Here is a 24,396-nt window from a genome sequence, read left to right as displayed (position 1 = left end):
AATTTGCGGTTGTTCTTTTTTTTTTTTTTTTTTTAAATTTTTTTCATATACACCCCCACCTCGCATGAAATTCATAACTCCCCTTTTAGTCCAAAAATTGCAGAGAAGTTCTAGAATTCAAATAAAATTTAAAATATGAGTAAAATATCCTCATATGTTAAAATGACTCAAGTACCCCCTAGCTTAAACCCTATTTACAAAGATTAACCCTAGAGTTTCCTTTAAAATTAGTGTAGCAACTAAGTGTAAGATTAGTTATGATAATCCCAAGCTATGGAACTTGAAGCTATTTAACACTTTCTTCACTAGGTATCTGATTTTTTGTCTAATGGTGTCTAAATTCAAAACATTATGACAAATGTTTACCCCCTTTTCAGAGACCATTTCTATGCAACAACAATAACAATAAGCTTTGTCTAATTTTATTTTTAAATCAGTTTGAGGCCATGTTAGATACAAAACTTGAGTAAATATCTTATCTAGTACCATGGCCAATGTTTACCGTTGCATTATTATCTCAAGAGGAACGGGTATAGGATAGTTAACAGCTCTTGAATTTGACAAAACATTACATACTGGTTTCTAAGGGCTTCTGCTTAAATCTTCTTTATAAGTGGTTGATGCAAAAAAGGGGGGAAAACTTAATTCTTCTTTATGACCATTGGTTTGATATCTAAAGAGATGAGTTAGGCTTCCAGACCATTAAGGGTTCTGAAAGAAGTGTTAACTTTTGAGACAAATCATACTGTTATGTACCCATTAAGGATGAGTAAGGTGTATACTGGTATTGTGGAAGAGTATACCAATACAATGAGTACATACTTTTATACCCATAGTAGTATGATAATATTGCTTCATGACCGATCAAATGGGTCCATGAACCAAATACAGTAGTTCAAATAGATCCCTTAGGTCAGCTACCCGCCCTGTCTGAGTTTGACATTCTAACAAACATGACCATTCAAGAAACCAAGAACATCAAGTACAGTACTACAGCAGTAGGCGTAAGTTCAAATCCGACTCCCAACTTGATCAATTTGTGCCACTTAATGTTCATTAAAAGACAGTTTTCTCGTAGCCATCACAGCACTGATGTAGATCCAGTGATTAATAACCAACCTCATTCAAATTCAAACTTCATTGCTCAAGAATAAAAGATGGCCATCAAGGGTCTGTGTTGATGTGAGATACCCACTACACAACATAGCGATAGGTGACATATCTGCCTGCAGTCTCGCTTGGACGGATAATTTTAACAACTTGCCCACGATTCAATCCATAATATCGAGCAATTGGATCAGTGATCTGAATGCGAGGAAGCTGCAGCCAATTCATCCAGTCAAAAGAAAGCAAAGGTAACAGACTATAAGCATCTTATGAAATGTGGACAAGGTGAATAACCAACTGTAAATAAAACTAAAACTGAGTTCATTTCCTAACTTCAGTGCGAAGAAGGATTAAGATCAATTTAGGCATTTATTAGGGCCAAGTTACCACAAAAGTCTCAGACCAGATTTTAGATATGAAGGTCTAGAATCTGGTCAAACAATTCATGCATGTATGCATTACAGTTTGTACTTTCTAGAACTAGTCATTTGTTAGTATACTTAAATGATATTTGGTTGATTTTTTAGGCAAAATACTGGTTCCATTGTGTTTATTATGCTTTAAATAAGTAGCAGGCAAGAAATCAGATGAAATGGAGGTTCATTAGGCCCGAAACACCCCCCCCCCCCAAAAAAAAAAAAAAAAAGTGTTTTTGGCCGGGTTGAAACAGCCTTGAAACCGACACCTTGATCCATGGTCCTGAAAGCAATGCTGAAGTGGAATGATAATTGAAAAAGATTTACTAAGCTATAGAGATTAGAGCTTTGCTTGAATTCAATTTGAACAGATTATACATCTGCTAGCACTAACCTGTGTTTCTTTCAATGTATATCGTTGCAGCAAGGTCTTTTTCTCTTCATTTGAGAGCACCTGATGCTCAGGAACAAGAGTGTGCTCTTTAATGTTGACCAGCAGCTCGGCCTCCTGTATCAAAATTTTGCAAGCAATATACATTATCTTTATGCAAAAGTTATTCAAAAAAGAGAAGTGATGAGAAGGAACATTCCTAGCAATAAAGCAATGAGCCTAGAGTATGCAAGCAGAGAACCCCCACTAAAAGCATAATGAAAGATTCATCCCGAATGCAAAGAATTATAACACATCAACCCATTAGTATCTTTCACAAAGGAAAGCACAAATACGAAATTCAAGTAAGAATATCATTAAGGCCCAAGAGCTTTTATTTAAAATCATAAGAATACCTGTCAAGAGTTGCAACACCATGGTGCAGAATGTTGGGCAATCAAGGCAGGCAATTTAGGTAATCGTAGCAAAGAATAGGACACTGAGGATGATGTGCAGTAAGACCAGGAGAGAGAATAAGGAACGATTGTATTGGAACCAATTAGAAGTTGCACCAATCCAAGACAAACTCTGAGAGTTGCTTGAGGTGGTATGTTCATGCCCAAGGGAGACTGATAGATGCACCAGCAAGAGTGACCAGACTCAGTTTGGAGGCAGCTAAGTGGTTATTTGAAAAATAAAAAGGCTATGGAAGTGGAAGGATCAATCATGGTAAAACAACAGACAGAATCACTTGGAGAACAATCCACGTAGGGGAATGACCCTAGGAAGTTTGTTCAAGCCACTGTAGTGACTACTTCTATTAGTTATTAAATTTATCACTCGCTTTTACTTCTTTTTCTACTCCCTTATCTTATTTTTATTGTTGTCATAGCCTCTTTTTGGATGCATCTAGCTGACCCATTTAGTTTGGGATTAAATAATGTAAAATTTTTTGATATTTTACTCATTTTCACACTTTTTACTTACCTTGTTTCTATTACTGTCATTAACCTTTTTTGGATAATAAGGTAATGGTGGTTAATATAAGAACACCCATCAGTAAGAAGAACCCTAACAAAAATTCATCAACTAAGATACCGGACACAAAAAAACACCCAAGACAGGAAAACCACCTGAAGCAAGAATACAAACTGAACAAACAAATAACAAATGCAACCCATTAGCATCTTTCACAAAGGAAAGCACTAATAAGAAATTCAAGAAGAACATCATAAAGGTCCAAGGCTGCTTGCTGCCTTGGAGCACATGCTACAGTGGTTTCTAATTTGGTGTGTTACATTAGTTTCTATTTTTGGTAGAAGTGGTGCACAAGGTCTAGGGGAGTTAGATTACACAGTTTCTATTTTTCAGTTAGATTACACAGTTTCTATTTTTCTGTTAGTTTATATTTTCAGAACTTTCCTTTTCTGTACTTCCTTTTTTGGACAGATTTTTAGTAGTTCGAAGATGAGAAGATTCTGTCCATAAGCTGCACTTTTTATTTCCTTTTCAGAGGACAAGTTTCTTCTCTCAAGTTGTATTATGACATTTAAAATCTATAAGTGGAGAGAGCCTGCAATTCTAGGAATTACCCAGAACTCCAGGCTCTTGCTGCTGGTTCATCTCCCATCTCCTCTTCTTCTCACCTATTCTCTTCATTTACTCAGCTACTGTTTAGGTTCTCAAGAGCTTGATTTCTAACACTTTCCTTCATCTTCTCTTTTTTCCCCTCAATCTCTCTTGCTTGTGCAAAAGTCTTCTTTTTTTCTTCTCCTCTTCTTTAAGGTAGTGTGCTGCTACCTACTCTCTGTTATCTCTGTCCCTTTTTCACCATATTGACAGCCTTGCTGTACCACTGTTACCTCTTCCATCTTCTTGCCTTATTTTTTCCTTCCCCTACATACTCCTATGGCAGTACCCTCTGCCAGAATTCTACCTTTACTTTTTTTCTACTGTCTTCATCTCTTCTTACCTCTTGCACAACAGCCTAGCTTCCCATTAGCCCTTTTCCTTCCTCTCCCATATCACAGCCCTGTTGATCTCTTTTCCCTTCAGTCCCTTTATTATGTTCTAATCATATTTTCTGCAGGGGTACATCTGACTCCCCTATGCTAAGCCTTTGCCTTCATCCTTGACTTTCCTTTACAGCTAATTCTCTTGCTGAATTATTCCCTAGGCTACTATAGTATTTCAGATTTGTTACTTTAGTTCTATTGGTGTTCGGTTAGATGTTAGTCTAGGTTTGGTACTGGGTTTAAACATTGTTTATGTACATTCTTTCTTATTGAATGGAATATCAATGCTTTTGAATTGCAGCCGTAATTTCTTTTAATCGTTTTGAATGCAATGCCGAATTCCGCCCCCCCCCAAATCTAGTTATGTGGAATGGTTGAGTAAATCTGATTTGTTCTTCCCCAAGCCTTTGGATTTTATTTATGCATGTTTTATACTGAATTTATATTCCATGTGTTCTACTATTGTTAGTCTTAAGTAAGTGTTGTGCAAACTCCTCCCCTAACCCCTCCTAGTGTCCTAGGAGGCTTGGATCCTCTTCCTTGTAGAATACCCCTAGTTCCTAGTGTTGTCCCACATCAGGGTGCATTGTGATGGCACAGGAAAAGGGGGAAGGGGATGCTTCACTCACTTGAAGAATTGTTGAACACTTGCTGGAATTTTATAGAGTAGGTTGCTGATCTTGAAGAAGAACTTCTCTGTATATCCGCCATGGCCCCCTCAAACAGGAACCACAGTCCTCAGCTCATTATTCTTATTCAAATAATCAGACTTAAGAAATTTACAAAGAAAGAAAAGGTCATTTATAGCCAACTAAAAGACTCTTAAAACTAATTGGGTTTTCTTAATAGATTAGGATCCCCTTACACTTAACTCAACATTAAATAAGGACTCTAATTGACACATGCTAAATTCTATTCAACTAAAGACTCTAATTGACATATGCTGGAATAAAAAAACTAAGACTCACATGCTGAAATTAGAGGATTGGTTAGTCTAAGGGGTTATGGGCCCAATTAGGGTTTTGGCCAAGGGGAGATTTTAGGTTCACAGCATGTCTCACCTTTGCATTATCTACAAGATGGCTGAAGTAGAATCAGTACTAACTCAGGCAGTTTGGTTGTCTAAAAACAGCCTCAGGTGTAGGGATTCCTCTCTATACCAGCATCATTAGGCATAGGTCAGGTGAAGGGGGATCCCCTACACCAGCAGCTAAAATCGAGGGTTTAGGTTTAGGTTAATTTAATTTTTCATTAGCCTATTAACGGTTTCATTTAAGTCCTAATTGAAGTTGTAATAACAATAGGAAAGCTGAAGTACCCCGTGAATAGTATCTTTAGTCCTAATTGAATTAGTTTCTATTCTAGTCCTAGTTTTAGTCTAAGTCTGATGTAAGCCAATGCTATAAAAGTTGATGTAACAGCTCAGTTCAGCAAACAGAATTTATTTCGAGCAATATTGCTATTTGAGTTAGTGTTACTAATTCCCCATGTCTCTCCTACAGTTACTGCTGTCCAATTCGACCTCCACCAAAGAAGCCAAGATTGTAGAAAATTCTCAAAGTTCAAGGATTGATTTAAGCATACATATGAGTTCTTTTTCTTCTACTCCTCTATTCCACTTCCCAATCACCCTTTTCTTTCTATTCTCGTTTTCCTTGGACCCTAACCATTAGAACCATCTCCAGCCCACGCTAACTATTAGTATCCATTAGATATCTATCTCACAGCCTATACCTATTGTTCCCTTCTTCGAATCAAGAGTATGCATCAGATACTAGCTAAAATCCAAAGTTATAATCCCTTTTCTTGAATTCTCACACAGCTCAAAAACCTAAATTTCAAACTTAGATCTACAGCAATCTAAACATTAGAATGGTCCCAAAACTATCGGCATCATCCCTATATACCATTACCTAAGTTTTCACCAAGTTTACCCTATTCTAATAACTTTTCATCCCATATCTCAAGAATGTACCCATCCATCTCTACACCCCGTTACTTTTATTCTCACCAAAACTATCAAACCATTATAACCCATGTTCTTATTTATCACAATCAAATGTCCCAAAATCTCAAAGCCCAAAATCTGGCCCTTAGTTCAGCATTCCAAACTAATCAATTTAGAGCTGCATCACTAACCTTTGGCACTATTTACACAAAGACACCATTTGGATCATAGATGTCAAGGCATTGCCTAAGAGACCAGGTGCCCTTCGCTGGAAAGATTACTAGCCAGTACCAGCCTTTTCCTTCCCTCCCAACTCCTAAGGCCACCTATAAGCCATGATGGTAAGAAGATTTTAAGAAATATTACCATACAGAAGCATAAAGGCGAAAAGGAATTAAGTGGCCTTAGTTGCCTAACAGCTTGGGAACACCAGACCAAGCCATGAACTATTTATTTCCATTTTTAACTTCTTCTGTTAGCTATTAATTAGTTGTTAAGTTGTAATAAGACCATCCACCCCTAGGAGAGTTCCTTTTTGTTTTTAGTCAGTTTCCCTATAGTTTGACAAAGTGTGTTTCAGTTTTCGAGTTCTATTTGAAAGTTGTAAGCCAAGAGCTCCCTACACTAGTGCAATGTTCCTCACACATGACTTGCTTTTGCAAATACCTACTCTCAAATCATCTTTGCTAGCAATTTTTTGATCCCCATGAATGGATGTTTCCTTTGCTTCAATGGAACTGCTAACGAGAGACTCAGTAAAGGCTGGGAAATCCACGTATCTGTGGCATTCTGCTAGTCTTGTTGGGGGGAAGCCATAGGGTCCATTCTCCTCTGTATACTCTATTTTCCCTTTTTAAAGAAAGTTCTATTATATCATAATTCTGTTGTAGATGAGGGGATTCTACATAATCTGAGATTGGGAGATTAGTATCTGTTGCATTTATCGATTGTATGCCATTAGCAAGAGGACTGCCAAGCCGAACCCAGCAGCAGCCTTCTTTTGGGCTCCTTTTTTTCTGCATTGAGATCCCTTGTATAAAGCAATCCAGGGCCAATTACATTTGGGAGTATTAAAGGGATACTAAAAGTGTTTCTCAACCCAACTATGAATGTGATCAGATCCTTGGATAGTAAAATAATTTCTCCTGAATCTGTTCCTAGCTGATTCCATGTTTGGTTATCTGATAGTTGACTTCAATCCAGTCACTGGATTATCACTACCTATTCAGAATTTGATCTACTATTGGATTTACCATATTCAACCAGATTTTGGTCCCCATCTAAGTTCCTGATTTGATATTTGAGTTCCTGAAATATAGGAACTGTACTTCATAAATTCTATAAACACCACTACAGTTTAAAACCTGATAATTGGAATGCCACAGAAGGGGGTACTGGACTAGGGTTCATCCCAGCTACCCCTTTCCAAACCAATTCCATTCCATGCTTCCTGGGGATGATTTTCATTCAATTATTTTCCCATATAATAGCCAATGACTTTTTTTATTTCTCCAGATTTCAGTTTGTATCTTTCTGAATCGAGTATATTGCTTTGTACGTTGTTATCTCAATTTCTGTTTTAGTGAAATTTCCTAACTGGTCCAGCAGTTTAGATTGTTCATTGTATGGCATCCATGTGTAACATAATTATAACAACCAAAGTAGGAAGGAAGTTGCAAAAGAACGGAAGAATTTATGCAACATAGAGATTAATGCATGAAACAAAATATAGACAACATAAACTATGCTGCAAACAAGGGTCCATCCCGTGGCCAAAACCCTGGAATGGGCCCCAAGGCCACTGCCAAGGTGGTGCACCTAGGGCTGGTCGAACCCCTAAGAAAGTAAGAAGGCATATTGGTCAATTTTTGGCCCTAATTAACTATGAAATTTAATTTCAGACATGTAGTTCTAATTTTCAGACTCCAGTTTGTTTAAAAGCTTTAGTGTGAATTGGTAGTTGAATTCTTGAGTCCTAAGGAGACTTTCTTTAAAGTAGGACTCTTATAGATAATTATGTCTAATTTCAAAAAGAGTTCTCATAATTTATGAGGTTGTTATTTAGTTATAAAAAGTGTATCCTAACTTATAAAGGAAATACTAGTTAAGTTGGTTTCTAAGTTTTAGTTGAGTCCAAATAAAGTCTCCTAGTTTGAGTTAGGTTCTTTCGTTTTGATGTAAAGCTATAAATAAGCCAGTCAATCACTATAAAACTTAGTCTGCATTGAATAAAGAACCGAGACCTCTTGTTGGAAATTCAGCGGATGTTCAGACATTCTTGCCTTCAATTGCAGCAGTCAAACTTCAAGAACCAGCAGCATCCAAGTATGTACCAATACACCCCCAGTCCTTTCCCCGTCTCCAGTCCCATTGCAGCCCCTCCCCACCCATTTTCTCTATTACAAAAAAAACCGACCCCCATGCTTTGCAGCCCCCTACCCCCTCTTCCCCCGACCTAGATCCCCTCCCCTATCCCCTGCAACAGCCCCTCCCCCATCCCTCCTCTATCCCGCGGCTCCCCCATTCCCTCTCTTCTCTGATGTATCCAGGGTTGGACCTGGGCCCAAGCCCAACTTTAAGTCAGGGAGGCCAAATCCATCCCAGCGGTAGAATGGTCAATTCCTACCCCTAGATCAAGCTATAATGAAGACCAAAATCCAGTGATTTAATTTATTTTGATGTCTTGAAGTTGCAATTGGAAAGAGTCATAGAGTTGTGTTAATTTAGGAAAGCATTGTTTCTTGTTTAAGAAGTCCTACTTTTAAGGATAACTTAAATTAGGAAGAGTTATTCCCCTTTTGGGTCCAATTGTTTATTATCTAATTAGCATTAGGTGACTTAAGTGAAATCTCAAATCCAAGGGCTGAGATCATGTAGTTATTAGATACCTTTTTCAGAATTCAAGTTAAGTTGTGATGAGACCCTAATAGTCAGAGTAACCCAATATGAGTCTGAGTCCTTTGTTTCAGGCTATAAATAGCCTTTCTAGTGTAAGTTATTTTCAGATTGGATTAATGAATTGATTGAGTTTGAAAAAAAACTTGCTATAGTCGTGGGATCCCTGGGAGGGTGACCTATGGCTGGGTTTGAGCTTTGTTTCTGCAATCTTCAAGTGCTTCTTCCAGCCTTCAAGCAACAATCACAGCCATCATTCTCCACATACTAGTAAGTACAGCCCCTTTCCTAAACCCTAGAAGCCATCCCCATCTCCTTCTTCTTCCCACGTTTTTAGATCCCACCCCAACTAGGAGTCCCTCATTCCAGCCCCAAAACACACCATTATACCTTCTATAGGATCACCCAAGCTTGCTGAACAAAGATCTAATCTCAGTTTCACCATAACAGCCCTAGTTTTGGAGTTGAAATTTTTCTGCACTTCATCTTCCTAGTTGAGAAGGTGCAGAATTTTTTTGGAATTTCCTGAAAACCCTAAACCTTTCCAAACTTAATTCCCTTCTCTAAAACAGTTTCTAATATGCAAACCATTAGTTCTACTTAGGGGTGTAAATGGATAACCGAAATCCGCTATCGAATTCGCATCCGCATCCATTTAGCAGCATCCAAATTTGTCTTATTATTAATAGGATGCGGATTTGGTATTAACCCTTTCCCACCGATTATTGTCCGATAAACTTATGTGCTTAAGTTACTTATTTGGATTTATTTTTCTAATTTTCTAATTTTTTATTTGAGATATGTGACTATTTATCAAAGTTGCTAAATTCTTAAATTTCAAACATAGCCTCACAAATAAAATGATAAAGATGTCAACAAATAGTCAAAAACTTGTATTCAATCTGTATCCATGTCCATTCAGAAGAATCTACTTAAGAAAATAATTATCCGATTATCATCCAAATCCATCTGAATCCGTCCAAAAACTGATAGGATATTATTTGAATCCATCCGAATATAATAGGATGCGAATATAGTATCTACTATCTGATCTGAATCCAATCTGTTTACACCCCTACTTTTACTACTTCTGAATATCAGAGGCAGCAACCCTAATCCAACACCCAGCCCAACCGAAACCCCAGGATGACCTAGAATCCAAAATTTGAATTTTTAATTTTGAATTCCCTTAAGTTTCAGACTTATTTCAGCACTCCAGCAGCCTTGTAGACCCCTTTAAACGCTAGCCGAAACTTCAAAGCATCCTAATTAGCTGCTGTGATCTTATTAGAAGATCCTGGAAGTTAACCCTAAACCTGTGGTTTACATCATTCTCTCTATAGCCCCCCTCCCTCCCCTGTTTCTGACTTGCAGCAAATCTGAAAGACAGAGAAGAAAGAAAGAAAAGAACAGAAAGAAGGAAGAGGAAAGAAGAAACAGATTGCCCAAGATCTTTTCTTTCCTTCAGAGTACAAATCCATAGTTAACCAAAATTCTTCACTAAACCTCACCCAAAACCACATTATCCTTTTCCCCTTATCAACCCATTTAGTTTTGTCAAACCAAATCTTGTTCAAACTTTATCCATGGGAATTTAATAAAACCCTAAATTTTCACTTCTTCCAAACTATCCCAATCCATTTAGGTTTGAGTTAGTTGAGCTTTCCTTATCAATTTTAGATTGATCCTTTTCATCCTATATTGATTTTGGATATCTCAAACCATCCCTTGGGAGCTTGTCGACAACCCTAATCATCCCAACACCAACCCATATCAATCCTAATTTGTCTCTAGGATCCTCCCCTAAATTCTTTAAGGATCCACCACCATCCAAACCTCCCATAAGATTTTAGAAATTAATTTCTAGAAGATTCTGGGCGAACCCACCCTTATTTTAAGGAGTTCATCCAACAACCAAACCCTAAAGTCAGGTTTACATCAAACTATCTTCCGGAACAGAATGTTCTCCAATCCCACTTAATCTTAAAACTCTAGTTATCAGACTTCAAGAACATTATTTGTTTCCTGTGTACATGATCCTGTTATTCTCAGAGTTAAGGTAGAATCCAAGATTCAAGGGTTGGCCAAAATCAAGAATTCTCAGAATTAGATTCAGACCCAAACATAGATGAAGAAGCCACCCTCAGATAATGCATGCATCTTGGCATCAGAATGAAACAAAAACCAACTTCATCTTCATTATACCATCAATGGAAGATAAAAGTACTGACCTGGAAAACCTCCATAGTAGCCTTCGTAGTTGTTGCCAAGTCAATAATACCAGTCTTGGCAAATGGAGTCAAATTTTGTTGAACAACCAATATTGCTCTAAATACTTTCTCTGCTTGCATACGGTTGACGTAAACCTTCAGTGTCTTAACACCAACCTTCTGCTCCTCTGGAAAGAAAACATATATCTGATCCGGTAACACCGCGGGGGGGGGGTGTGAAATTCTTAGCATGAACATATTGTGCAATACAGAAAAAGACTATGAAAGATTCCATGCCCATGCAAATAAAAACTCATAATTTTCCCTACCATGAATAAATAACCAAGAAACAAACTCCTTAATCACAATTTTGCTTACATGGAAATACTACAGTGAGGTAATACTTTGGTTTAAAGAATTGACCAATATGACGCCATCTGATACATATCAGTATCCACTGCTGCCGATACATATCCTTCTTAGAACTAGTAGGTCTCACTTGGTATCATATTGCATCGGCTGATATGGTACAATCCGTAACCGATAAATTCAAAGCCTGGTGTAGAGAATGGATACATACTAATAGGTCGACACAAACGAATACATGTTGATACACCAATGAAAGGCTCATGTGACAATTAGACTATGAAGCTGATTATCAGAACAGACATCAAAGGAGATTTCATAGGAAAGGTAGGTTTCAGAAAATCTAATCTTTGTGTTTAAATCATGGTTCTAATTTTTTTGCCATAAAATAATTCAATACGTGTGGAATTCCGTGATTGGTTAGGTATTTTGAGGAAGTTTAAATTCAGTAGGATGAAGGAATGTTATTCCTAGAATAAAGGGAGTCGGTTATAGCTAAATTAACTCCTATTTAGGTTTAGTTTCTTTTCTTAAGAGTCCTAAATTATTGTAGACTTGTTTTAGGGATTCCTAGTTTGTTGGGGAGAACATTTCTCCTTTCCTTGTATATGTACCTGTAATTCCTCTTGACAAAAGAAGAGAGATCTTTTTCCCTAATTAACTGCATGGTATGAGGGCAACAGATCTGAACCATCGTCTCTCACTTGCCAAAACTCTCATGGCTACCGAAGAGAAAACCTGTTCTTCATCAAAAATCACATCGATTTCTGGAAATCATGCTGCCAACAATCATGGCAGCACAGACAGCATGCAACTTCAAATTACTGGACACAAACTCAATGGCAACAATTACATACAGTGGTCACAATCAGTCATGATGTACATCTGTGGGAAAGGAAAAGATGAATATCTTACAGGTGGAGTCACTCCTCCAAAGGCTGATGATCCAAAATTCAGAAATTGGAAGATGGAAAACAACATGGTCATGTCTTGGCTGATCAACTCAATGACTAATGAAATTGGTGAGAATTTCTTATTCTATGGCTCAGCTCATGAGATCTGGGAAGCAGCTAAAGAGTTCTACTCGAGCAAGGAGAATACCTTAAAGATTTTCAAGATTGAATCAAAACTCCATGATCTTCGGCAAGGAGATCTTTCAGTCACTCAATACTACAATACCCTCACTCAATATTGCCAAAAATTGGATGTGTTTGGAGAACATCAATGGTGCTGCTCAGATGATGCAAACAAATTCCATGAGATTATTGAGAAAAAGAGGATATTTAAGTTTCTAATGGGACTCACTAAGAATCTTGATGAGGTTCGAGGACGAATTCTATGAATGAAGCCTATGCCTAGCATTAGAGAACTATTTTCTGAGGTTCGTAGAGAAGAAAGCAGAAAAAAGGTGATGCTTGGAGAATCCACCCTAGTTTCAGCCAATGAAAACTCTGCCCCAGCTGCAAGTGGAACACATTCTCATAACAACGACAACAAACAACAGAAGGTATGACCATGGTATGACTAGTGCAAGAAAACAGGTCATTCACGTGACAGCTGCTGGAAAATCCATGGCAAACCAACGGATTGGAAGCCTTCGAGACCTACCATCGACAAAGAAAGCCAAGGAAACCATGTCTTTGTAGATGATCAACATCCTTCCACCGATGCCAATCCTTTCACCAAAGAACAACTTGACATGTTGGAAAGGATGCTCACTCAACAGAATTCTGCCATCAGAATAGGATCTTAAGCACAAAAAGGTAACTTCTTATGTGCGCTGATTGCAAATTCAGAAAAACAAGACTCGTGGACTGTAGACTCTGGGGCATCAGATCATATGACTGGAGATGCAAACCTCTTCCATGAGTACAGCTCATGCTATGAGAATCTCACAGTAAAAATAGCAGACAGGTCTCTCTCAAAAGTGGCAGGAATAGGTTCTATCATTATCTCAAAGGACCTCACTCTAAACTCTGTTCTTCATGTTTCGAAATTGGACTGCAATCTTTTATTAGTTAGCAGACTTACTTGAGATCTTCATTGTGTTGCTAAATTATTCCCAAATACTTGTGAATTTCAGGTTTTGGATTCGGGGAGGACGATTGCTAGTGCTAGGATATGCTCAGGTTTTTTCCTTCTACAAGTCGAGGAAACTTCTAGAGGGCAAACTCACAATGTAGTGTGTGTTCTGTCTACAAACCAGATCAGTAAAAATTCCCTTTCGCTTTCTAGTTCAACAAAGGATGGTGATATAATATTATGGCACTATCGTCTAGGACATCCTAACTTCATGTATCTTCAAAAGATGTTTCCCTCTTTGTTCAACAATAGAAGTCCTAAATTTTTTCAATGTGAAGTGTGCCAATTCTCAAAACATACTCATAGTTCCTATCCTAGCATTCCATATAAGGCATCACATCCTTTTTCTATGATACAAAGTGATGTATGGGGACCTTACTAGAGTCAAAAACCTCACTGGTAATAGATGGTTTATATCTTCTGTTGATGATCACACTAGAGTCACATGGTTGTTTCTAATGAAAGAAAAATCTGAAGTCAGTTCTATTTTTAAGCAGTTTAACACTATGATTCAGATACAATTTCAAACGAAAATTCAAGTGTTAAAAACTGACAATGCAAGAGAGTATTTTGACTCCGTTCTGGGGGAATACTTTACAAGCCAAGGAATTATTCATGAAAGTTCTTGTGTTGATACACCCCAACAAAATGGGGTTGCCGAGAGAAAGAACTGACACCTTCTTGAAGTGGCTCGATTCCTAATGTTTACAACAAATGTTCCTAAATTTTTTTGGAGGGAAGCCATTTTGACTGCTGCCTATCTCATAAATAGGATGCCTTCTAGAGTTTGAAATTCCAAACACCCACATTCTCTCTCCTCTTCCTACAATAATATTTGGTTGTACTGTATTTGTTCACATTCATACACAACAAAGGAGCAAACTTGATCCAAAACCAATTATATGCATTTTTGTTGGGTACTCCTCAAACCAAAAAGGCTACAAGTGTTACTCCCCAACCACTCAAAAATTTTACAATTCTATGAATGTCTCTTTCTTCGAACACACCTTTCTACAAAACTGATATTCCGGGGGAGAACGTTAATCAGGAATATCAGCTTTGGGATATTGAGTCCAGTGAGCCATCGTCCCTGAGAAATACAAATCCATCTTATATCCATATCCAAACTGAATCTGAATCAGAAAATTCAATTCAGCAAAACCCGATTCACAACTTCCTAACCCAAGTGTTCCAATGGTTCAAAGTGAATCTGAAACTGAGTCTAAAACACCCCAACAATCACAACCTGCAGCTATCAATGAGTTTCGTGCCTACTTTAGGAGAGACAAGACCCAAAAAGGGAAAGGGATGCAGATATCTGATCAAGGTCATGAATCCAATCCGATTCCAGAACCACAAAGCTCATCAGGTAATAGTGGTATAGAATGCGTTCAAATCAATTCTCTTATTGATGATAGGCCTATTGCTTTGAGAAAAGAAAAACAGTTGTGTACTGATCATCCTATTCAGAACTTTGTTTCTTATGGAGGTCTGTCACATAGTTTCCATGCCTTTATCAGAAATCTTGACAAAATACAAATTCCAAGTTCTATTCATGAAGCTCTCAAAGTACCAGAATGGAAGGCATATCTGGGAAGAAATTCGTGCATTAGAAAAGAATGGAACCTGGGAGATATCTTATTTACCATCAGGAAAAACCCCTGTTGGTTGCAAGTGGATTTTCACAGTCAAACAAAATGCAGATGGGAGTATCAACAGATTTAAAGCGAGATTAGTTGCTAAAGGTTTCACTCAATCCTATAGGATCAACTACCATGAAACTTTCGCCCCTGTAGCCAAACTAAAGACTATCAGAATGTTGTTTTCACTCACTGCCAATCTTGACTGGCCTTTATATCAACTAGATATAAAAAATGCATTTCTTAACGGAGATACCACTTGGGTTTGAAACTCAAGCAACCACCAACAAAGTTTGCAAACTCAAAAAGTCATTGTATGGGTTAAAGCAGTCACCAAAGGCTTGGTTTGATAGGTTCACAAGAGCAATGAAACAGTTTGGTTATGCTCAATGTCAAACATATCACACTATGTTTGTTAAGCACTCACCAAAAGGAAAAAGGGCAATACTTATTGTGTATGTGGATGATATTATACTAACTGGAGATCATGATAATGAACTACAACAACTCAAAAGTTTTCTAGCAAAAGAGTTTGAAATCAAAGATTTAGGCAATCTCAAGTGCTTCCTTAGCATGAAGATAGCACGGTCAAAGAAAGGAGTCTCAGTCTCGTAGCGCCAAGTATGTACTAGATCTTTTAAAAGAAACAGGGATGCTTGGATGCAAGCCTGCCGATATTCCTACGCATTCTAATTCCAAACTGGGAAGAAAAGGTGAAAGTGCACCCATTGATAAAGGAAGGTACCAAAGATTGGTTGGGAAACTCATTTATCTCTCACGTACTAGGCCAAACATATGTTTCGCTGTAAGTATGGTAAGTCAGTTCATGAACCAACCAACTGAGGAGCACATGAAAGCATTTTACAAGATATTGAAGTACTTAAAGATGACACCTGGTCTTGGATTGTTTTTCAAGGAGACAGAAGACAAAGATGTCAAAATCTTTACTGATGCAGATTGGGCAGAATCTATAACTAATAGACGATCAACCTCAGGATATTGCACATATGTATGGGGAAATCTAATCACTTGGCGCAGCAAGAAGCAATCAGTTGTGTCTCAAAGTAGTGCAGCAGCAGAATTCAGAGCATTGGCTCGTGGGATATGTGAAGGAATATGGCTTAAGAGGATATTGACTAAACTAAAAATCCAGCTGGTCGAACCAATGTTTTGTGACAATAATCCACGATCAGCATATCAAAGAATCCAGTGTTTCATGATAGGACAAAACATGTGGAGATCGATCGGCATTTTGTGAAAGAGAAGATAGAGACAGGCATGATATCACTCATATACGTACCAACCTATCAACAAGTTGCAAATATTCTACCTAAGGATGTGCCCAATAAGATGTTTGGGATACTTAATTGCAAGCTAGGTTTACTTAACATCTACACCTAGCTTGAGGGGGAGTGTGGAATTCTGTGATTGGTTAGGAATTTTAAGGAAGTTTAAATTCAGTAAAATGAGGGAATGTTATTCTTAGAATAAAGTGAGTCAGTTACATCTAAATTAATTTCTATTTAGGTTAGTTTCTTTTCTTAAGAGTCCTAAATTATTGTAGCCTTGTTTTTAGGGATTCCTAGTTTGTCGGGGATAATATTTCTCCTTTCCTTGTATATGTACCTGTATTTCTCTTGACAAAATAAGAGAGATCTTTTTCCCTAATTAACTGCAATTAGGTAAACCTAACTCTACTAAAAAATCATTGTAAGTCTTTTGTCTCATTAATCATAGCTCTCCATTTTCTTGTTTATGCACTCTACATGTTATATATATTACCTTCTTTCTAAAAGGTGCGCATGTCCACGTTACTTTGACCATCTCCATGCGCTTTTTGCACCGTTCAACACATATCTCTGATGCATAGGTCTTTTAAGATCAGCCAATCAATACAGTACTCGACATTGACATTTTAAACCATGCAATGGCCCATGGTTTATAGTATCAACTGCCACGATATGATATGGGCCCAGATGTATCTATATCGATAGATACCAATAAAATACATACCAGTAAGTATCTATTTTAAACCAGTATGCTAGATTAGTATCATATTGTATCGGCCGATACAGACTAATAGGAAACAATACATATGTTAAAAGTTCTGTCGCAGTGTCAATTCATACTTCATTACCAACTGACAGCAGGTTCTTGGAAACCTTTTCTACATCATGAATATGCCAACATATTAATTTAATTGTCAATTTCTGAAGGATGCTATGATGCAAAAGTTGATTTTTACTCTCATTATCCCCACTACTGATCAGCTCGACAAGATATTCACCTAACTGTTGTTTTGAAGTGTTTTTCATCAAGGGTGTTTCAAGCTGGGTATGGATAATCTATACTCTTGTCTGGAAGGTAAGTGTTAAAAGGGTTACAGCATGTTTAGGGTAACTTGGGTGTTCTGAGATTAATTAGGGTAGTTCAGTGCTATGTTTACTTTTGTTTCATCGATTATTGTAGTTTTAGATTCTAATGGTTATATATAACTTATGTGGGTGTTGGCTAGGTATTTTGATAAGTCATATCCTCTTCTCAACTCCATGATTTCTCCCCTCTCTCCCTTGGCTCACTTTTATCTTTTTTTCTTCCTACTTCTCTTCCTAGATTAGTTATGCTTGATCTCAAGCTTGATATCGTCACAAGATAAAAGATGAAACAGCCCGTATGCATCATCAACACAACTTGCTAGACAATTCCAATTAGTAAATCCATAACAGATTAGCATCAAATATTTAAGAACGTAACGAAACGTAAATAGTGCACCTTTCGCTCGTCTCAAATTTAGGATAGCAATAGTAGAGGCCAAATGGATTAGGAAAATAAAAAATTAGTCACAAATCATCAATTGAAAAAAAAAATGGACCATCACATAGATGAATCATAGAGCCAGTATTTACTAATAAATCCTTGAGGAAGAAGATTGAAAAGCTATCATCTCTGATAATGAAATACTTGTCTTGACGATATAGTTTGTAAATAGATTATCTACCACGAATGCAATGCTTATAGCTTGAGTAGTCTAATTCATCAAGTGAAAGATAACAAAGAAAAATAACTGCGACAAAAATGAAAACCTGGTCAGATGTGTCATTCCGTCTGGACTTATTAATAACATGATCGTCCCTATTAACGCTTTCTCCAAATTTATCGATGAACTGGGCCTTGCTCATATTAACCTCAAAATCTCCAACCAAATAACCACGATCCCTCAACATTTGCATTACAGTTCTCCTGATTCTATATAGCCTTGTGGTTTCCTCTTCTGACATTTTCTCACTAAAAATTCAGAAAGACAATATAATTCAACTAAATACCCAGTGTCTTAGCAGCTCAATTCAACCTGCACGTATAAATTCTCCTCACTGAGATTCTGGGGCTATTCCGATCTTGTTCGTTAAGATATTTAGCTTCAAGTTGAGTTCGAGTTCTCAATTATTGAGTGAAGCAATACCTCCCTAGCGTAAATCTTTTAGGGTTTTTAGCGAGAAAGAAACTGATTCATATTCCGCAGCCTTACCGCTTTTATTTATTTTTGAGTTTTTGAATTTTTATTTTTGAGTTTTTTACAACTCTTCGTCCAAATAACTTATTTGGAATATTAAATTTAAAGAGATTAAAGCTTCCACCTGTATTCAACAAATATATATTAATATTGTTTTCTTTGGTAAATAAAATATATAATATTATTATTCCAATGGTTTCCTTCACTATTTCAATTTTATTCTCTTAACTTTCCTCATTATACATATCAATGTTGAGGAGAAAACCTCAAAAAATAAGTCGATGAATGATTGATTAGCTTTGAGTGATAATTTGTTATGAACAAACATCACCTTAACAATGTTTATGAACCACCACGATTCATGAAAAATGCATGACTTTTTAAACCCATGAATTTAATTTAAGGGCCTGTTTGGTCACATGAGTCTGGAGATTTTAAATCTATGGAATCATAATTCATAAATTAACTGTTTGGTTAACCTTAATTTATGGATTTATTTGTAATTTTTATAAATGTGCAAATGTTTAGCGCTTTTATAGTAGAAGTGAAATCTCCTCATACCCATAAATTTACATATTCACATTTTTAATGTAAAAAGATGAATCTCTAGATTTTGTGAATATAAAGATTTTCACAACCAAACGGGTATATATATGGTATTCATGAATCTAGAGATTTGAAATAACTGGATTCATATAACCAAACAGACACTTAGGTATTTTCATGAAAAATGATTGACTTTTGAAAAATCCATAACCATAAGTATTAATTATTAATTGTTCATCAAATAAAAAGTATTAATTATTAAAAGCGATTGATAATCAGAGATAATCATCAAGATTATAGATGGCTTAGCGCTAGATCGTCTTTTGAAGAATGTCCCTTCAATTTGTTAAGATTTTTTGTATTTTAAATCCATAATATTTTAGACTGGTTTTCTTTCATATGAAAAAAAATGACTATTATTTTCTTAAGAAATCTTATATTTATGTAATTAACTAATTATTGTATTAGACCCAAAAAGCAAAACACATACATAAATTTCTTTTTATTTTTGTAAAAGAGATTAAAATGATTTTTTAGCACTATCATGGGTGGGTTTGCACTTTGCAACATAAGGAATTACACTAATTTTAGGGTCCGTTTGGTTACATGAATCTAGAGATTTTAAATATCTAGATATTTTAAATTTATTGAGTCATGATTCATAAAATTAGCTATTTTGTTAACCTGAATCTATGGAATGAAATCCACGTGATTTTTTTTAATGCACAAATGTTTAACGCTTTTATGGTAGGGGTCAAATCTCTTCATACCCATAAATCTACATATTAACATTTTTTGTGTAAAAATATGAATCTTTAAATTTCATGATTTTAGGGATTTTCACAACCAAATGATATAAATATCGCATTCATTAATCTAGATATTTGAAATACTTGGATTCATATAATCAAACATGCCCTTAGGGCCTGTTTGGTTACATGAGTTTGGAGATTTCAAAAATCTATAGATTTCAAATTTGTGGAGTCATAATTTACGAAATATCTGTAATGAAATCTGTTGATTCATCTGTGATTTTTGTGAATGCGTAAATGTTTAGCATTTTTTATAGTAGAGATGAAATCTCTGGGATTTCACCCCATACCTATAAATCTACATATTCACGTTTTTAGTATAAAAATATGAATCTCTAGATTTCATAAATCTAAAGATTTTCACAACCAAACGAGTATAAATCTCGCATTCATGAATCATTTGGATTCATGTAACCAAACAGGCACTTAAAACTCAACTATTTGGATTAGGTAAGACTTGATTAAATTACATGACTAGAGTTCGAAGTCTAACTAAAGTTGGTTAAACCTAATCTAATCATGATTTAAGGGTTAAGTATTACGAGGTCCAACTAGGCCCCGTGAAGCCCAATCTATTGTCAAGTTCATATTCTCAAAGCTATTAGGGTAAAAGCTTCAACTCTTTTCATATTTTTTTCACGACATATTAAGTGGAGGTTCATTGGAGTTCCACTTATGATTTATCTCGTCAAAACTTAAAGAAGATCTTTCTCCTAATGTATAATGGGGAGATGTGAGAAGAACATAGACCTCTACTTTGCCATGTAAAAACATCTCAATACACATATGAAGGCATGAAGCTAATGCAGTTAATAAGTCACAAAATATATAGATTTGGGAAATTCCACTCAATGAGGGATTTTTGTGGGGAAGAACCTGAGGGATTTGTTCTTCTACTTCTTAGTCTTGTACATCTTTTGATATTTGATATATAAACTGATTGTTAGATCGAATCACAAGAGTTAATTGCCATTATCCTTCTTGACAACTTTTGTTAAGCTTAATTATTCTTCGAGTTTGATTTCAACTTAATTTGATTTAACTAAAGCAAAGCAAGGGTCATCATAATTTGAACACATGTTCATATTAATGGTTCTGATTTTAAGTAGAGGCAAGTTAATATCTCAAGAGGCCAAAACACTTTGAGCATCAAAATAGAGTACCTGCATGGAATATGGATAAATTTTTGAGTATCTTTATTTGAAACCTAAATTATCTACTCATCATGTTAGAGGAGGGGTAGAGTCAGGATTGAACATTGGGGGGCCCGAATGATAATTCAAGATCACCTCTTGGTTGGACGAGCGCTAATGTTTTTTCACCATATATATTATGTGGACCAATGCAAAATCCATTGTGGGCCCAACCTCTGAATTATTTTATTATATTCGAATGTGAGGTCCACATTAAAAATCTAGGTAAACTAATATGAGGACTAAAATATAGATAACACAATAATAAAAAATATATTGAAATAAATATAGATATGAAGTCTATTAATTGAATATGGGGAAAACAATCAATTTTTACAAATTAAGTAAAAAAAAAATCAATAATTATGATTAGATCTAATAATATTAATGACTGAAATTTTAAATATCCAATTAATAAAGCTTAAAATTTAAATTATTATTAACAGGAATCAAAAGTTTAGCAATTCAAAAATAAAACAAAATGATTACAATTATATCTCATAAAATTGATGGCTCGAATTTTAAATGAGAATTAAATATCTAGGAATGAAAATTTTAGGAGAAAGCTTAGGGAATTAAAAAAATATAAAAAATTAATGATTATGATTAGATCTAATAAAATCAATTGTTGAATTCTAATGAGATTTAAATTATTACTAGTAGAGAAATAAGAAGAAAAAATAAACAACTAAATTTTGCTAGGGTTGATTGAGTGGTAAAGATCCATGCTTTTTAGTGGGGAGGTCTTGAGTTCACCCCTTAGTGAACAATCCATCTTCTAAACCGGATGGAAATTGAAAGGAAACGGTTTTATTATTCAAAATAAAAAATTTTGAAAAATTTTGACCGATTTAACCGATTCAAGTTAGAAGGGCGACTCACAGATTCGGAGTCTCCGATGATCTTGTCACGTGGATAATTCTTAATAACTGCAATTGAAGTTTGTGTTTGGACCTCCGTTGACCCAAAGTGTAAAGATCATTAATTGTTGTTATTCCCAAATTTTATTGAGCGAAGCAATACCTCCCCAGTAAAGCTTTTAGGGTTTTTAGCGAGGAAGAAACTAGCTCATGTTCAGCAGCCATACCACTTTAATTTACTTACTAATTTTTTACAACACTTCATCCAAAGAACTTATTTGAAATATTAAATTCATAGAGATAAAATAGGAAACTTCCACCCAAAAATATATTATATTGTTATTCCATTGGTTTCCTTCAATATCTCAATTTTGAGGAGAAAATTTCAAAAAATAAGTCGATGAATGATGATTAGCTTTGAGTGATAATTTGTTATGAACAAACATCATGTTAACGATATTTATGAACCCATGATTCATGAAAAATGCATGACTTTTTAAACTAAAGAAATCAAAATTGAAACCCCAATCCAAATCACTTGAGATACATGACATTCCAGAGCTAATCCAAATAAAGACTTGATCATTTTATTCAGTGAACAATGACCATGACCTATTCACTAAGAGGTGTTGGTTTCAACCACTAGAACAACTCTCTGTGTTGGCTCAAAATTTTTTAATTAAATTGTCTATTACCAACACGTTTTTTTAACTTATGAGCTATAGTAGAATTTCTATTTCATTCGATAGGGTCAAAAATAAAGGTTTGATATGGGTATTGGGGATATCTTTTTATTTACGAGATGTGTGTGTATGGGAGACCTATAGATGTTGTATGACAAATTTTTTATTTTATTTTTGGATAATTACTATTGTCCCTTGTACTATAGCTTAATTATTATTTTATCTCCTATACTTTTTAAAATTATTAATTCAATTTTCAACTTTACTTATAATTACTAGTGGCCTCTAGTGTTAAACTCCATAAGTTAAATGATGACAAAACATATTTTATTTATCTAAAAATTTCAAATTAACTCTATAGTTTTATATTACTTAAAAGAGAGAAGGGAAAATAAAACATATTTTTAAAGGGGTGAATATTACTTACCTCCCCTCTTAGCTTGACAAATAGCACTTACACCCCCTTTTATTTTGATAATATCACTTACCTCCCCTCTTTGGTAACAAGTATATCAAACACCTTCCATCTGTTAACTTTCTTGGTTTAATTTAATTTTTACCGTTAAATATTTTTTAAAAACCCTAAACTATCCTTGGCTAAAAATATTTTTTTATTTTAAACTCAAAATTACCGTAATCATCATAACAGTTAAAATACTAAATTACCCTCAATTAAAATAATTGTTAAAAACCAAAACACCATGGTCAAAACCCAAATTACTTTAATTATTAAAGGCCCAATTTAAAAAAAAATTATCAAACAATTAAAAAAACCTGAAATAGTAGTACATGTTTAATTTTATCAACATACCCTTTTTTTTTTTATTTTAATTGCATTTTTAATTTTACTTGATAGTAGTATGTGTTTTTTTAATTGTTTGATAAAAGTAAAAAAAAGAAAAAAAGGTATGTTGGGCTTTTAATAATTAAAGATAATTTAGGTTTTAAATATGGTGTTTGGTTTTGGTTTTTAATAATTATTTTAATTGAGGACAATTTAGTATTTTACCTATTAAAGTGATTACGGTAATTTAGGGTTTAAAATAAAAAAAAATTTAGCCAAGGGTAGTTTGAGGTTTTAGAAAAATATTTAACGGTAAAAGTTAAATTTAATAAAAAAAAGTTAACAGAGGGGAAATGTTTGATATATTTGCTAGGTAAGAGGGGAGGTAAGTGATATTATCCAACTAAGAGAGGGTGTAAGTGCTATTTGTCCAGCTAAGAGAGGAGGTAAGTGATATTTATCATTTTTAAATTTATATATGTAATTTTTAATTTGATAATGAAAAATTAGTAATTTTTTATTTTTGGTGTTATTTTTAATTTTATTATTTATTTTCTAATTTAATGTTATCAATTTTAAGAAGTTTATACTTCCAATAGATTGTTATTTATTTATTGTTTAATTTGACGTTAACAATTTTAGGAAATTCCTACTACCAATAGGGTGCTTCTTCTTCTTTTTTCTTAATAAAAAATGACAAAAATACACATATAAAATTATTTCTTATGACTTTTATATTTTTCTAAATGAGGATAATATTATTTTTGACATTCTTAATTATAAAAGGGCAAAATAGACATAAAACATTCAACCTTAACGATCACTTAACACTGTTAAAATTGAGAGGAGCAATGATAATTACATAAAGAATATAGTTCTTTTAGTAATAAAGCCATAATACAATAGAACAACAGTAATTATCCTTTCATTTTTCTATTTTTATGTAAAAATCAGTTTT

General features: G+C 35.0%; 1 protein-coding gene across 1 annotated transcript; it reads right to left on the bottom strand.

The window, feature by feature from the left end:
• Window positions 1–591: 591 nt before the first annotated feature.
• LOC149006392 (DNA-directed RNA polymerases II and IV subunit 5A-like) lies at window positions 592–18,576 on the bottom strand. Its single transcript, XM_089166560.1, has 4 exons — window positions 18,133–18,576; window positions 10,983–11,168; window positions 1,918–2,031; window positions 592–1,320 (listed from the first exon to the last, which is right to left on the bottom strand). The coding sequence occupies exons 1-4, from the start codon at window positions 18,325–18,327 to the stop codon at window positions 1,195–1,197; spliced, it is 621 nt and encodes a 206-aa protein (XP_089022686.1). The 5' UTR covers window positions 18,328–18,576; the 3' UTR covers window positions 592–1,194.
• Between the last annotated feature and the right edge of the window lie 5,820 nt (window positions 18,577–24,396).

This window comes from Hakea prostrata, chromosome 8, assembly GCF_041222555.1.
Source record: "Hakea prostrata isolate BN-2017 chromosome 8, UWA_Hpros_2, whole genome shotgun sequence".
Classification (NCBI taxonomy): domain Eukaryota; kingdom Viridiplantae; phylum Streptophyta; class Magnoliopsida; order Proteales; family Proteaceae; genus Hakea; species Hakea prostrata.
Note: the sequence above shows the minus strand (reverse complement) of the source record. Positions and strands in the feature narration are given on the sequence as shown.